The following is a 15,923-nucleotide window of genomic DNA, read 5'->3' as shown; positions in this document are numbered from 1 at the left end:
CCAGCAGGGTCCGCTCCTCACCTCCTGCTCCCAAGATTTCCTATAAACTCAGCAAAATTAATCTCTTCTGATAAAACCTGTTATTGTTAAAGCTCACCTCCAGGTTTTACAAATCACTGTGCTGCACAGCAATTTGTTTATTCCCTGTGTGAGGTGATTTGCAGCCTCCTGCCCTCCCTAGCGTGTCCCTGGGTCTTCCTTTTCCTCTGCTATGTCCTGTGTTTTGCTGCACTGGTGACCAATGCATCCCAATCTCTCTTCTTCCCCCAGCAATCCCATTCCCTGGCAGAGAATTTGAGCACAGCCCCAGCTCCACAGCTCTGCCAGGGATTGCTACAGCACAGCCACCACTATTGGAAAAAACTTGCTGCAATGATTTACAGCTGCTGCCCTGCAGCTCCTGAATATTTTTCTCCCGTGTCCTTTGCTCCCCAAGACCACAGTTCTCCAGGTGGCAGAGGTGACCATGGCTCCAGAGACACCAGCCACCTCTGCCCGTTCCTGCCCCCAGCACAGGCTGACACCTCTGGTGGCAGGAAGAGCCACCATCTCTTTCTCCTTCTCATCAGCACAGCAAGGGGTGAGCATGATGGAGGTCCAGAAAGTAACAAGCTTCGGAGGAGCTGCAGGACTCCAGGCAGCTGGGCATTGCCAGTGCTCAAAGCTGCTCTCCCACTGGATGGGCAGAGCCTGGCCCTGCTTTGGGGACCCCACCTCCCACCAGGCTGGAAATCTGGTCTGGGTGCCCAGGTGGGTGCCAGGATTTCACCTGGCAGGCAGCCCACCCAGCAGGACCCAGCGCTCCATGGCACAGCATGGAGCATCCCCAGCTCACCTGGGACCTCGCTGTATCCTGCACCCTCAGGGCAGCAGCTCCCAGGCTGGGCAGGAGCTCCCCAGCTGCAACTTTTTAAAGCTCTGAGCCCTCAGCTGCAGGGGACGATGTTGATGCCCAGCCTCATCCCCATCCCCAGCAGCTCCAGCTTTCTCTGCCCCTTCTTACTCGAGGCAGTGCCAAAGCCCTGTCCCCCTGCCGTGCCGCAGACAGAGCACAGACTGGCAGAGGCTTCGTTTAAGGAGCTTTATTAGCTGCAGCAGGTCTGATGGTGGCAGGCTGGGGGGCAGCAGGGGAGCAGCGCCCGGGGGGGAGGCTCGGGCCCCCCCTCTCCCTCCCCACAGCCCCGGCCCCAGTGGCCGCGGTCACCCGTGGGGGCAGCAGGGACGGGCTCTGCCGTTTGCACTGCGACACAGGAGCCCGTGGGGCAGCCCCTGCCCGGGGCAACGTGGTGCTGTGGCCTGGTGGGGAGGGATGCTTGACCGGGAGGGGGCCGAGAGCCACGGCAGCACGGGCAGCGGGATGGGGCCACGCTGGACGGGGCTGGCGGGTGAGCGCCCCATCCTCTGTGGGATGCGAGGGGAGGAGGAGTGATGGGTGCGAGGGGCCAGCGCCGATGGCACACCTTCCCGGCACACACGGAGCACGGGCTGAGCCTGGCTGAGCGAGCCGGGAGGGTGCCAGGAATGTGCCGTGCCGTCCTTCCTCTGCTGAGCTCAGGCCTTGACGTGCTGGGGGCTGCGGGGCAGGCAGGGGCAGGGCAGGGCAGGGCGGGGGGACACACACGGGCCGTAGGATGGAGGCTGGAACTTAGATTCGCTGTGGGGCTGGAACCGAGCAACTAAACGGGGCATCTACAGGAACAGGCGGCTGGGTCTGCGAAGCACGGGGAGGGCAGGGAGGGTCCCGTGGGCGGGAGGGTCCCACCGGGCAGAGAGCTGGGACACGGCACAGCCCGCGGCACCGCCCGCACAAGGCCGGGGGATGGGCACCGCCGCGTGTGGGCACATGGCCTGGCCCCGGGCACGGCCCCAGCCGGGCACTGACAGCTCCGGCTCCCGCCCCGCGCCGGGCCCTGGCACCGCTGGGCCCGGGGGAGAGGGAGGCGGCGAGGGGAGCTGGACGAGACGGGGCGGCGGGGCCAGTCTGTGGCAGGGGGTGCGGGGCCCGTGACGGCTCCGCTGAGTCCGGGGCGGAGGGGGGCTCCGGCGTCCCCCCGCGCCGCCCGCCTACAGCACGCAGGAGGCGTCTGCCGAGCGCTTCTTCAGCTCCCTCCCGGCTTTGTGCTGGTGCTGGTGGTGGTGTGCGTGGGCCGAGCCCGGCGCGGCGAGCTCTGCCAGCGGGGCCTCCCGCAGCTCGGTGTCCTGGGGGTGCCCCGGGCCCCCCGCGGCCTCCACCCGCAGGTACGCCTTCACCTTGTGGTGCCGTGCCTTGCCGTCGCTGGAGTCGATCACCCGGCACTCGTAGGTCCCCTCGTCCTCCAGCTTCACCCGCGACAGCCGCAGCTTGTGGGAGATGTTGCTGCCGACCACCTTCACCACCTGCGTCGGGGCAGACGGGCGGTCAGGGGGCGCCAGGAATCCCCATTGCCCCCCCGGACACCCGGGCCAGCGCCACCCCGAGCGTGTGTCACCGCGCCGCGCCTCGCCCCGGCTGGCGAGGACATGGTGAGGGCTGGTGGAGGTGCGGGGGGACGCAGCCCCGGCCTGGCCCGCAGGATGATGGAAGCCCTGGCTCGCACCCGGCCGCGCAGGGCTCAGAGATCGATGCGGAACCACGCTGGCTAATTAGCTTTTCTACCAAATTGATTCGCTCTCAGTATTTATCACCCAATGAAATTTAAGACTTACTCACTAGCCAGAGCCGCGGCTGCTCTGGGCTGGGTCAATAAATCAGATTTATAACCCACCCCGAGGCCCCTGGCTCTGTTCCCTATAATCACACTGGATGGCAAAGGCCGTTTTTCTACTCGCTGCTGCATTTGTTAGCTGAGGATTTTATGGTGTTTGGAAACGGGGCTGGAGAGGGGCAAAACCCACCCCAAACAGCACAGGAGGCAGCGTGGGGACCAGGACCCCTCAATGTCCCCTCAGCCCCTCGCTGTGGGGACATCCAGGGCTGGAACATGAAGACACTTGCCATATAAACACACATGGGCACGCACAAACTGCTGCACTCAGCTGCCCTGCCCACCATGGGCTCCTGAGAGGGAGCTGGTGCCGCAGGTCACAGCCAGGGCCACCCCAAACAGCATCTCAGGGCTGCTCAGTGGCCATGTGCTGGGGCAGGAGGTGCCAGGCCCTGGTGTAAGCGTGTCCAGATGCTGAGACTGTCATGGGAAAGGAGCTTCAAAAAAAACCCTCTTCGTTGGGAGAGCAAGAAGTCACTGAAATTAATGGCTGGGAAATTTAGAACTAATAAAATAAAACCCCAATTTGCTGGTGCCACCAGTGGCCATGGAGCCGCTGCCCAGCAGGTCACTGAGCCTCGGGAGGGAAGATTTTATGAGGGGCCATAACTCCTGTGGCTCTGCCTGCACAGGCAGAGCAGCGACGGCCCTCGCTGCCCATGGGAATGGGGCAGAGCCCCTGGCACGGCCAGGATAGGCAGATTTGCTGTGCCCAGCCCCAGCTCAGCCCTGTGCTATGCCATTGGATTCAAAGGCGGAAAAAATAAACCCAAACCCATCGCGTTTCACTGCTCTTCATCCCCGCAAAGCATTTCCAGCACCAGGTGTGTTTGGTGGATAACACACAGCCAAGGGGTGCCTGGCACGGTGGCTCCTCCTTGGGATTTACCTCCCCCCTCACTGTTTGACCCTGCTGTTTGTTCCCTGTCACCTGCTGTTGTGGCTGTACCTCACGTTCCACCAGAACCACCCATGCTCATTTACTTCCTCCATTCCATAAACACTTAATGATCAAGGACATTTGAAATGACAACAAACAAAAGAGGTTTGAAGCTCCAGCCTCTCCCTGCTGGCTGGATCTGGAGGAGGCAGCAGAGACCTCGAATGATTCAAAATAAATCCTGGTTACACTCGCACACCCATCAATTCCATCCCAGCGTGCAATTAACTGCCTAATTATGCTGAAACATGCACCGGTTGAGCTGAGAAGGAATGCCAGCCCCAGGATGGCTCCATGCACCTGCTGTAGCCCCTCCTGCCCCTGGAGCAGGGCCTGGGTGGGATGCAGGGAGCAGCAGCCCCCCCGAGCTCAGCAGACAGGGTGGGGCAGAGCCCAGGCTCCGGCTGCTCCAGCTGCTTTGCTGCTCGTGGGACAGGGAGCCACAGCACCCTGGTGAGGAACAGATCCTGGAGGAACCTGCTTAGGTTTGGATATGGATTGTGGGTGTCATTAATCAACGGGGACATGACTCCTGGAGGGGAGTTTGTTACGATCAAGAGAACCATGCCCTGATCCTGCAGGTGGGCACTGAAAGGTGATGCTCTGCCTTGGGAAGGGCTCCCCAGGGATGAGAGACTGATCCTGGGTGTGGGGGCACCCATCTGAGAAGCCATGGGTGCCTGATCAACCCTACCCCCCTTGCTCACTCAGTGAAGGAAAAATGGAGGTGCCGGGAGAGGCTGCCAGGTGACAGTGGGAAGGTTTCCAGCACTGCTCTGTGTCTGTGGCACCCCCAAACACAGAGCTCCCCAAACAGGGACAGCCAGGGGGACACACACCTGGCAGCAGAAGGCCAAGATTGTTTTATTTAACTGATTAGTGGCTCCTCATTCTGCTCACATGAGCCTAAATGGCTTTGGGATGCTAATCCTCTGAGTCAATTGGATTATTTTATCCCTGGCATTAATGTGTCACTCAGATGCTGGACGAAGCTCAGGGTCCAGGCTGTGCCTCCCGGTGCCAGGGAGAGCAGGGCAGCCACCCCTCACCCCGGTCACCCCCAGGACCGAGCCAAGGCAGACCCAGGTCTCCCACCCCCGTGTTCCCAGCCTGTGGCAGTGGGACCAGCAGGATGTCCTGCTGAGCCCTCAGCAAGAACCATCACCCAAACTCACGCTGATTTTTGTCGCTTCTTTCCCGGGCTCCTCTGGTAGTGATGATTTCAGCTGTGGAAAAAGCAGGGTAGGGGGAGACCAGAGAGGGAAGAGAAATGGTCAGCTCAGCCCACCAGACCCCTTCCCAACTCCCAGGATGGCTGCCCCAAGGAGGAAGGAAGAGGGAGAAGGGGAAAGAGAGAAAAGACTGCCCAACCCCAGCAAACCCAGGCACCCAGGGCAGATGAAGCCACACTGGGTACCCAGGAGAGGAGGGACCAGCAGCAGCCAGAGAGCATGGGGTGCTCACCCACAGGTGCCACTGCATCTGCATCTCAGGTGCTCCCCACAACCCAGGAGTGGGGATGGAGCCCTCATCACTGTGGCATCACTGCTGCAGCAGTGACCCCTGTCCCTGGAACTCTGTCCCCATCACTGCCAGCACCTGCCCCATTGCCACCACCCCTCCAGCACCACTGGCTGTGCATTCCCAGTGCCTCCAACACCCTTGACCCTGCCCACCCTCGACCCCTGGCAGCGCTCCCCCCATCCTGGCAGCGCTGCCCTGAGGCTTCTCAATTTATGGCAACACCAGCAGCAGCCCTGCCAAAGACACTACAATAAAGGCTCATTAAAATCCCCAAAGCTGTTTCCCATTCTTTGGCCCTTATCTCTGTGTGAACAGAGAGAGGAATAAAGAGAGGCGGTTTGCTGGACCAGTACACAGGGAAACAGGGGACAAGGGAGGGATGGAGGGTGCAGAGCCAGGAGGGATGAGCTGGTGATGAGATAGGAAAAGGCACAAACACAAGCACAAAAACAAAGCCTCAGCCTGGGATGGGTCCTGGCAATGGGCCAGGCAGCCCCTTGGCTGGGAAGGGCAGCCAGGACAGCCCAGCCCCACTGTCCCTGGAGCTTCCTCAGTGCAGCTGGACGTTGAGCTGCCCACGCAGCCCGTGAACAGCACCACAGGACCCCTGGCTGCTCTCTGTCAGAGCAGAGGGTGAAACCCTGCTCTGCAGGTCTGGTCAGCACCGGGGTGCTGCTGTGGGTTGGGGTCCCACCAAAACCCAACAGGGGCTGCAAACAAAGCCCTTCCCCATGGCAAGTGCAGGCGAGGGCTCTGCCTGAGGGGCTCTGCCTTTCCGTGCTGCCGGGGAGGAGGAGGACGAGGGGCATTACCTGACTGGAAGCCCACGTCTGTTTGTCCGTCCAGTCCTTGTGGTTGCGGACGTACCACCACTGGATCTCCAGGGAGTAGGAGGGGGAGCCGCTGCCGCGGAAGGAACACGCCATCTCCACATCCTCACCCGCCTGTGCCGTCATGTCGTGGGGGGTCTCGGTGAAGAGAGCTGCTGGAGACAGAGCAGGGCTGTGGGGGCCTGAGGGGACAGGGCACTGTCCCCGTGAACACAGGCAGAGTCACCAGGAGCTCCTGGATCCTTCCCTGGCCAAACAGACCCAGCCTCTACAGCAGAGCAGACAGGTCCCTGTCATCCCCAGCTCTCCTTTCCCACTCCAGTGTCCCCTCGCCACCCCAGCAGAGGTGCCTGCCCCCCCCCCCCCAGGCACTTTGCAAAGAGCCTGTGCCCCCTGCTCCCACAGCATCCCTCAGACCCCTGCCCAGAGCGAGTGTGGGACCTGCCACAGCTCTGAGGTGAAGGAAATAAATAGAGCACGGTCGCATCTCACTCAGATCAGGACACAACTGAAAAACAAATCCTCACTTAATGCGGCCCCAAACAGGCTCCCACACGCCATATGGTTTGCTTTCCTCACTCAAAACAAATATTGTTCAGAGATGTAATTAGAATTCTTTTCATCTCCTCTGGAGAGACTGTTGTTCCTCCGTACGGACGGCCCCCGTGCGCAGGGCACCGGCAAACACTGCTGCCACCATCCAGTGGCTTCTTCATGGCACGGCACGGGGACAGCCCTGCCAGCCCCCTGCACACCCCGGGCACTGCCGAGGCTGCCAAGGGTGCCCTGTGCCTCCTGTCTTCAGTCAGCACCTCACGCTGCTGGCACTGCCAGCTCACAGCCACAGGGCAGGTCCCACCGCAGCCACCGGAGCCCTCTGGGACACACAGCCTGTTGGGAGCAACGCTCTCTCCAGCCCTGATCCCTCTGAAAACCAATTATTACCAGCCCAGACAAAAAGTTAATACCTCTAATACCTCTAATACCCTGTCCCTCTGGACGCATGGAAATCCCATCCACTTATCGCTTTCCTTTAATCCATCTCAGCAGGGAACAGAGGAAAATACCCAGCGCTGGGGTTTACCAAGGCAGGGTGTCCTGGTGGGGTTCCCAGTGCTGTTCCCACATCCTGTTCACCCAGAACCCGGCACCACAGAACGTGGATTCTGTGCTGGGGAGTGGAGGGAACCCCAAGGGAACAGCTCTGGTGACAGAGGGTTGTGGTAGGAGCAGGAGGGTCTTCCTGGCACAGGACAAAGGGTTCCTCTGTGCTCCAAGCCACAGTGGTGCTGAGGCTTTGTGTCCAGACATCGCCCACCCATTCCCTGGCTGCAGCCTGGATCAGGCTCTTGCCCCACAGAATTCCTGCAGGCAGGAGCAATGGCCACAGCCAGTGGGTCCCAGCAGAGCCTGCACCAGCCCCCAGCCACCACAGCTCCAGCAGTGCAGGGGTGGGGTGATGGCCTGAGGGCTCCAGCCAGGTCCAAATTGCTGTGAACACAATTAAAATCTGCTCCCACAGACGGGAATTTGGCAGATAAGCTGAGAAAAGGCTGGATTGAACCAAGCGCCTCCTTTCTTTCCCATTTTAATTGGGAAGCGTATGTACTAATTAACCCCAGAGCTCAGCCACCTCCAAGCGCATCCAGAGGAGCGCAGATCATGCAGACGGATACCCAGGGTCATCACCTTTGCTGGGGACACATCTTTCAGATGTGTCCTCCGGCAGCACAGTGCACACTCCCTGATGGATGCCGTGGACGCCTGGACAGAGGTCACTCACTGCCCCCCAGCCCTGCCCCTCACAGGGACACCAGTGGGGACCAGGGTCCCCCCAGGCAGCCCCCAGGCTGGGCATGGACCCTGCACTGGGTCAGCCAAGCTGCCTGGACACTGCTCCTGTGAACGCCGGACAAGTCACTAACTCTGGCCACTGCCCTGTCCCCCCCAGCGTCCTTGTCCCTGCCCACCCCAGCCCGTCCCTGTCCCCCCAGTGACACTGGAGCCACATCCCCACAGTGGGAGGGAGGGGGCCGCTGCTCCGTGTGCTTTATGACCTGCTACCTGTCATAAACTGAGAACACCAGGATCAATAAATCTTCCAGGAAATAAAAATCAGGGGAAATAAAATGAACTCAATGGGGAAACACAGATAAACAGAATTGAAAACGCCTGCTGGGACAGCTTGGCGCTCTCATAAACCAGAGACAGACCTCTGTGGGCACCATCCCTCACCTTGGTCACGCTCTGCACAGGGAGGGGGCTCCAGCAGCTGGGATGGTCGTGCATTGCCCCAAGTACCTGCAAATGCCTCCAGACCCCTGCTCCATCCCCCTGCCTCGTCCGTAGGCCCCAGGCAGCTCAGAAAGCCCCTGCAGGACTGTGCCTGCTGCCTGCCATTCCTCAGCTGTGCCAGCTTCCACGGCCCCCCACCACAGCCCCCACAAGGCACCAAGGACGGCACTGGAGCAGCGTCACGGGCACCAGCTCAGGCTAATTGTTGTGTAAAGATGTACCAAAGGACGATGAAATACGCACTGGACACTTGCAAACGCCTGTTAATCACCCGGTCAGCGCGGATTCCTGCTCTGGGAGGGATTTTTTCCCCCAAGCCGGGAGTCAGAAGCCTCTTTCCCTGCCCAGTGGGGCTGGAGCCCCTCGCTGGAGCTGCAGCCGGGCTGGTGGGGTGACAAGCGCAAAGCAGGCGGCAGGGCTGGGGCTGGCTCCGTCCCACGCTGGGCAGGGACAGGGCTGAGGGAGCTGAAACATCCCTCTGCTCCTGCTCCTGCCCACTGGAGTGACCATCCGGACCCTGGTGTGGGGCCGGCTCTAGCCTGTGGCTTTGTGCTGCACCACTGCGGGAAAAGCAAAGGCGTCCAACAGAATCCAGCACCGCTGGCACTCTCCCAGGCACCCACAGCCCTCCGGCACCGTCCCCTCCCCAGGCACCCACAGCCCTCCGGCACCTCCCCAGACATCCAAGAGCTCCCCAGCACCCTCCCCTTCCCAGGAGCCCGCGGCTCCTGTGGCTGCTGGACAGACAGCCATCGCAGGCTCGTGTGGCTGATGGACAGACAGCCATCGCAGGCTCCTGTGGCTGATGGACAGCCAGCCATCCCAGGCTCGTGTGGCTGATGGACAGACAGCCATCCCAGGCTCCTGTGGCTGATGGACAGACAGCCATCCCAGGCTCCTGATGGACAGGCATCAGGTGTGGCTGATGACAGACAGACAGGCCTGATGGACAGACAGCCATCAGGCTCCTGTGGCTGATGGACAGACAGCCCCGGCTTCAGGGGCACCGCGTCCTGCCGGCAGCAAAGGCACCCGAGACACATCCCGGCACAGGGACAGGGCAGGGACCCAGAGACAGATGGACCCCCCGGCCCTCGGCACAGCCTGCCTGGGAAAGAGCCGTCCCGGGGGATCGGGAGGCACCCTCCGGATGGATCCAGAAGAGAGCCGGGCACTGCCCCGGTGCCTGTGTGAGCCACGCTGTCCCCACCGCGGGGACAGCGGCTCTGCCAGAGGCGGCTGCACAGGTCGGGCTGCAGCCTCGCTCCCCTCCCCTTCCCAGCGCCGCCAGCAGCTGGGGACGCGTCTCCTCCTGACAAGCCTGCGAGCAGGGATGCTGACCCCGGGGCGCTGACAACACATCGCGCTGCAAAGCGCTGCAGGAACGCGGCGTGACGGCCGCGGCTCTGCTGGGAGAGGGCAGGGGGCTCCGGCCCGGCGGCCGAGCGGGCAGAGCGCTTCGGCGGGGAGCGCTGCTCTCCTCCAGCCATCCAGCCACCTCCCTTCCCTCGAGACGCGGCCGTGGCTGGGGCCGGGAGGCTCCCACCACACGCTGGGGATGGCAGCGCCGTTGCTCTGCCCCTCTTCGCTGTCATATGAGCAGCAGAAGGAGCTCACATTTGCAGCATGTGAATTAAAAACAAAACAAAAAAAAAAAAAACCACCTAACTCGGTGAATGTGATCAGGCCAGCGCTCACCTCATCAGAGAGCTGGAATTAACCTTGAAAACTGCAGGTATTTCCAACAGTGCCCCTTCGTGTTGGGCTGCCCCAGCTCCTGCCCCAGCGCTTCCCACTCCCCTCATGTTCAGCCTCCTCAGCAAGAGCGAGGTCGGTGGTGAGTGTCTCCAGTCTGGCCCTGGCTACACAGAGCTTTGCCCGTGCAACAGGACTTGCTGCTCCCGTCTGTTTCCTGGGGACTCACAGTTCTTAGAAAATTCCCTCCCAAGGGGCTCAAGGAAGAGCTGCTGTTTGATAGTATAAGCAGCAAAGCCCTAAAATGGCCTTTTTTTGACAGGTCCCCGTGGGGCTCCAGCAGTGTGTGCAGCCAGCCTGCAGCCACCCCTCGCTCTGGTGCTGCTCTCTGCCAGGGGATGGTTCCCAGCAGCCAGGGGAGGATTCTTAGCTGAAATCACTCAGTTGGAATGGGACGGGGCAGACAGGATCAGCCCCCCTGGTCTCACACCCGGCTCCCAAAACATGAGCCACCAACCCTGGCTGCTGAGAGCTGCCTTCACCACACACAGGTGCTGGTACCATCCCCAGAGCTGGCACTGCCCGGTGCTCATGGACACAGCACCCTCCTGCCCAGCTCTGCCCTCCCCATCACTGCTGAGCTCATGCCAGTCCAGCTTCACCCGGAGCACACGACACACGTCCTGACTGCACCCGTCACAACCAGGCACAGCCACCACCCCCGGTGCTCAGGCGGGCACCCAGAGCAGATGGAGCCCCAGGGAGGGGCAGCCAGGCAGGAAAGGGCCCTGCAGGAGGGGAAACAGCCACGGAACAGAGGAGCTCGGAGAGAGCCTGAGCTGCCGAGGACAGGGCCAGGAAGGGCTGTCTGTCCCGAGGTGCACAAGTCCCACTCACACCATGAACCAAAATCCCAGAGGAGCCGTGAAGGGGAGAAGGCCCAGCAGGTGCCCACCTGGGCATCCCTCTGGCCCCCAGAGCAGCCCCTGGTGAGGCAGGCAGCAGTGCAGAGCCTCCAGCTCCCTGGCCCACTCAGGTCCTCACTCCAGCCCTGCCGTGCTGCCCGCAGCTCCCAGACCGCGTGCGGCCGTGCCGGCTCTTGGTTGATCCCTGCCTCGCTCCCAGGGAACGTTATGATTAAAATTAGCTGTCACTGTCCTAACGTAATAATTCCCAGTGTCTGGCCCGTCGTCTGTCAGCCGCTTCAAGGGAAGAGAAAGCCCAGACGTTTGATGAGGAGAGGTGTCAGATGTAATTGCGTTGAATGACTGCACGAACAGCAGCAGGAAAAACACATCGCGTGGAGAATTCCCACCAGGAAGTGTGCAAAAATCCGGCGGAATGCAAAGTGTTTATGAAAGTAATTGATAGAATAATCACTGGGGTGTGCGGGAACGGAGCAGGGCAGCGCCCTGGGGAGCCGGGGCGCCGCTCCCTCCAGCCTCCAGCCGCGGTTCTGCTGAGGCGAGGCGATATCGCCTGTACACGACGCCGGGAAGAAAAGCCGGGATGCTCCTCCTCACGGCACGGCTCCCCTGCCCCGCTCCAGAGCCAGCAGGCTGGAAAAGCGGCTGGAGCTTCCCAGCCAGCGCATGAAAAAGCCGATGGCAGCAACCCGGCGTGCACAGGCTGCAATGGGGGGCATGAATAATTGAAGGCGCCAGCCTGAGGAGAGGAGAGGAGAGGAGAGGAGAGGAGAGGAGAGGAGAGGAGAGGAGAGGAGAGGAGAGGAGAGGAGAGGAGAGGAGAGGAGAGGAGAGGAGAGGAGAGGGAGAGGCAGCACTGTGGGTAGGGAAGGGATGGTGGGAAGAATCCTGCTGCTCAGATGCTCTCACGGGGCAGTTGGAGCCCATCCTGGCTCCCTCCTGGCCAAAGGCAGAGCTTTTGCTGTGGCGGCAGGTAAAGGACTTTCTTTGATTGTGACTTTTCCCTCCCCACAGCCGTGGCTGCCCTGAGAGCAGCACCCCGCTGCCCAGTGCGGGGTGGCAGGATGGGGGAGCCGCCCGCGCTCCAGGGATGCTCCTGGCCGCTCGCCGATGCCTGCAGAGCACACGCTGCTCCCGGTCAATTCCCTCGCTGCATCCGGCACGGACAAGTTCAAAGGAAGAGTGAACACACTCCGGGGCTGTGGCAGAGCCTCGCGGTGCCGTGCAGGCTCCTCCGAGGCCTCCAGCACCGGGCAGAGATGGCGGCGAGCTCCGGGTGCTGCTGCTGCGGGCAGAGCCTGGCAGGAGCTGCCCGTGCCCGCCAGCCACGGGCGGACCCATCCCGCCGGCCACAGCCCCTCTCCCGCTCCACGTCTCCAACCTGCTGGACTCTCGTGGTGTGGAGGGAGAGCTGCGCCAGCCAGTAATGAAATGATCAGTCTCCGATCTGCTAAACAGCGATTTATACAGGTTTTCAGCACACACAGCTTTTATCAAATTGGTATTCACCTACTGAACACAAATGGCTTATTATACATGACCCACTTATTCACTGCTTTTCAGTATCGTTAATAAAGGTTTCTGTTGTGATTAAGTGAGTTGCTGCAGAACTGCTCGAGTAGCGAGCTGTAATGTGGCTCCAAAGTGCACTCGCCCTCCCAGAATATTTCATCTCCTTGGCTCCCTGTTCCCTCGCAGCGACCATTTCACTATTTATTTGCCTATTGCTGGATTTCTGTGGGGAGCAGCGGTGGCTAATGGAGGCTCTTCACCCACATTTCCGTCTGGCATGCCAGCCGGGCAGGTCTGGAAACTCTGCTGCTGCGAACCCCCAATGCAGAGGCTGATCACCCCTTCCCTGGGCAGGCAGGCGCCGCCAGCCCGGGCGCTGCTGCGGGACGCCACAAACTGCGGGACACCTCACGCCTGCCACCCTGGCGTGGCCCGAGGCGCCGTGCGCCTGGAGGCTCCTCGGGGCAGAGAGCGGGTCCCTCCGCACACGGGAGGCCCGGAGCCGGGCGGGGGGAAGAGCTGGGACCCGGGCACCCAGCATGTCCCCGTGGTCACCGCTCGGGCTAAGACTGAACGCGCCCGTGTCACTCCACAGAGAGCGAGGAGGGTCTCAGCAGCCTCCTCCGAGGGGTCTCGGTCCCCTGTCACCTTCTCGGTACCCACGAGGGAGCTGCCCCTACGCCACGTTCCTCACCGGAGGGTGCAGGATGCAGGAAGAGGTTCCCCTTCCCAGCCCCGGTGGATCCCAGCGGGCTCGGCGGCACGGCCCCGCCGAACCACCGCGCACCGGAGGGAGCGGAGGAGCGGGAGGCGGCGGGGAGCCCCGCTGCCGGGGCGTGGGGCACCGCACGGCGGGGCGGGCGGCGGCACCGGGAGGCGCCCCGAGATGTTCACGGACGCGGGGCGCGGGTGGCGGCGGCGACACCGTGAGGCACAGAGAGACGGGGCGCGGACGGCGGCGGGCACCGGGAGGCGCGCCGGGAGGTTCACGGACGCGGGGTGCGGGTGGCCGCGGGCACCGGGACGCGCCGTGCAGAGCCCCCGACTCGGCAGCCCGGCGGCGAAGGCAGAGGCCGTCCCCCGAGCTCCGGAGACGGGAGCGGCGAAGCCCAACCCCAGCTCGCCCCGGCTGCCCCCCGCTCCTCGAGCCGCCGGCGAGACGGACCGCGACGCGGAGCTGCCCTCGGCGGCGGAGCCCGACCGGGATCCCCGATCCCCCGCACCCGTCCCGCCGCCCGGGCAGGAGCCGCCCCGACCCGCCGCCGGCCCCGCGGAGCCCCGAGCCCCGGCGGCTCCCGCCGCTCAGCCGCCCCCTTCCCGAGCCCCGGCCGCCGCCGCCGCCTCACCGCTGCCCGCCGCCGGGGCGTCCCACGGGGGGTGCCGGGAGGCGGCGCCGAGCTGCAGGTAGAGCCCCAGGTAGTGGAAAATCCCCAGGGCCAGGGCCAGGGCGCCCATCTTGCCGCGGGCGCGTCCGTCCCGGGGGCGGCGGCGCCGCCGGGCCGAGCCCTGTCCCCGGGGCTGCGCCGCGGTCCCGGCGCCGCCGCGCTGCGGAGCTCTTCCCTCGCGCGGAGGGCGCCGCGCGCCGAGGCGGTGCCGCGGCTCGCCCGGAGCTTCCCCCGCCCGGCGGAGGGATCCCGGCCCGCGCGCACCCCCCAAGTTTTTTCCCACGGTTCGTCCCCAAACTGCGCGGGGCGGGGCCGGAGCCGCCGCGCCCCCCCCGACCCCCGGGCTGCCCCGCCGGGACCCCCCACACCGCCCCGCCGGGACCCCCGGGCTGCCCCGCACCGCCGGGAACCCCCGGGACCCGCGGCACCCCCCGGGCTGCTCCGCCGGGACCCCCCACACCGACCCCCGGGACCCCCGGGCTGCCCCGCACCGCCAGGAACCCCCGCGACCCCCGGGCTGCCCCGCCGGGACCCCCCACACCGCCCCGCCGGACCCCCCGGGCTGCCCCGCACCGCCGGGGACCCCCGGGATTCCTCGCACCGCCCCACCCGGACCCCTCCGCGCCCACTCGGGACCCCTCGGCCCCCCCGGGGGCCCCCGTCCCGCCGGGACTCCCGCGCCTCGCTGGGACCCTCCGCACCGCGCTGCCGGGAGCACCCGCACGGGCAGAGCCCCGCGGCACGCACGGCTCCCTCTCCGGTTCCGCACAGGGAGAGGTTTCTTCCTGGCACCCCCGGCGGCCCCGGTCCCCGCGGGGCGAGACCCCGGGCACCGCCGGGCTCGGCGGGAGAGGCTTCAGCACCCGGGACAGCGCCCGGCGCAGAGCGCGGCTCCGCCCGCCCAGCCCGGCACGGCACGGCTCGGTCTGGTACGGCCCGGTACCGCCCAGCCCAGAGCGATCCAGTTCATCTCAGCACGGCCCCAGCGTCTGCAGCTGCAGCGCCGGAGGGGCAGTGCCCGGCGGGTGCGGTGCCCGCTGCTCCGGCTTCACTCCAGTGCCAGGGCCCAGCTGGGGGCACTTGGAGGGGTTTTTGAAACGTTCCAGGAAGAACAAGGACACGCGTCCCCACGTGTATCCTGATCGCTGCCCCAGACTGTGCAGGACTTGTCTCTAAAGGAAAAACCTGCAGCCGGGGTGGGTTGCAAGCTCGCTGGCACCCTCAGAGCCCGGCTGGAGTGGGGCCAGGGGCTCCAGAGAGAGCTGGAACAGCCACCCTGCTCCTGACACGAGCAGGGTTTCATGGAACCACGAGGGTCCCTGTGTCCCTTTGGGTGCATAAATCCTGAGGCCAAACCTACCGATAGCACCAACACTGCCAGAGCTGTGCCTCACAGCAGGTCACAACCACAGCACCAGCACCTGAGCAATTCCTACACCTGTTCTGAAAAGCCTAAAATTCACCAAGGGCTCCAGTGGTGACATATCACTGTCCTAAACCTTGGCCTCGGCACCAGGGGAGGCACAGAGCAGGCGCCACTCGCACGAGAGTATCTGCATGCAACAGAGCAATCAAAAGGATATTATTTGCTCTCTGGATAAACAGAAAAAATCAGATTATTTCAGGTGTTTTCTGCCATGAGATGACAGATGTTGGCTGCAAAGAGATTCTTTAAATTGGATTTGAAAATACTGACTGTATTTCCTCAGCCTTCCCTTGGCAGGGCTCCAGAAAGAGTGGGGGTATTTCTTCCCATTCCCCTCCAGCAAGGCAGATCCCTGGCCAGGAGCTGTGCTGCCTCGTACCTGCCTTACTAATCAATAATTTTAAAAAAAAGTTGTACCTGCTGCAGCATTTGCTGCATGTCAGAATAAAGCCTGGCTCAGAGCAGAGCATTGATCTCTGCCCAAGTTCATTACTCCCTGTGGAGTTAAAAGCTGAGGGAAGGAGGGAGCAGCAGTGACAGACAAACGGGCGGCACGGCCATGCCTGGCTGCATTTAGAAGTTTCCACGGCTGGTTGGGATCAGAGGGTCTCACTCTGGGATGGCAACAGCAGCAGTGGCAAAGGAC

The 15,923-nt window shown here is 63.1% G+C and overlaps 1 protein-coding gene across 2 annotated transcripts; it reads right to left on the bottom strand.

Annotated features, from left to right (window-relative positions):
• Positions 1-1,072: 1,072 nt before the first annotated feature.
• Positions 1,073-14,085, bottom strand: VSTM2L (V-set and transmembrane domain containing 2 like). 2 transcript variants are annotated; one of them, XM_038159375.1, is made up of 4 exons: positions 13,813-14,085; positions 6,021-6,193; positions 4,860-4,910; positions 1,073-2,376 (listed from the first exon to the last, which is right to left on the bottom strand). In XM_038159375.1, exons 1-4 carry the CDS (start codon positions 13,919-13,921, stop codon positions 2,065-2,067), a joined length of 645 nt encoding a protein of 214 aa, XP_038015303.1. In that variant the 5' UTR covers positions 13,922-14,085; the 3' UTR covers positions 1,073-2,064. The 2 variants fall into 2 exon arrangements, with proteins under 2 accessions (XP_038015303.1, XP_038015304.1); XM_038159376.1 differs by having other exon boundaries at positions 6,021-6,190; positions 13,813-14,082.
• Between the last annotated feature and the right edge of the window lie 1,838 nt (positions 14,086-15,923).

The sequence above is a fragment of the Motacilla alba genome, chromosome 20 (genome assembly GCF_015832195.1).
Source record: "Motacilla alba alba isolate MOTALB_02 chromosome 20, Motacilla_alba_V1.0_pri, whole genome shotgun sequence".
NCBI lineage: Eukaryota > Metazoa > Chordata > Aves > Passeriformes > Motacillidae > Motacilla > Motacilla alba.
The sequence above is the reverse complement of the archived record's forward strand: the minus strand, read 5'-3'. Positions and strand labels throughout refer to the sequence as shown.

Excerpts from the sequence above, each read along its gene's own strand:
- VSTM2L (XM_038159375.1), bottom strand. The coding sequence starts at position 13,921 with ATGGGCGCCCTGGCCCTGGCCCTGGGGATTTTCCACTACCTGGGGCTC. Across the intron at positions 4,911-6,020 it reads AGACGTGGGCTTCCAGTCAG|CTGAAATCATCACTACCAGA; the intron begins GTAATGCCCCTC and ends CTTTTTCCACAG. Across the intron at positions 2,377-4,859 it reads AAGAAGCGACAAAAATCAGC|GTGGTGAAGGTGGTCGGCAG; the intron begins GTGAGTTTGGGT and ends GCCCCGACGCAG.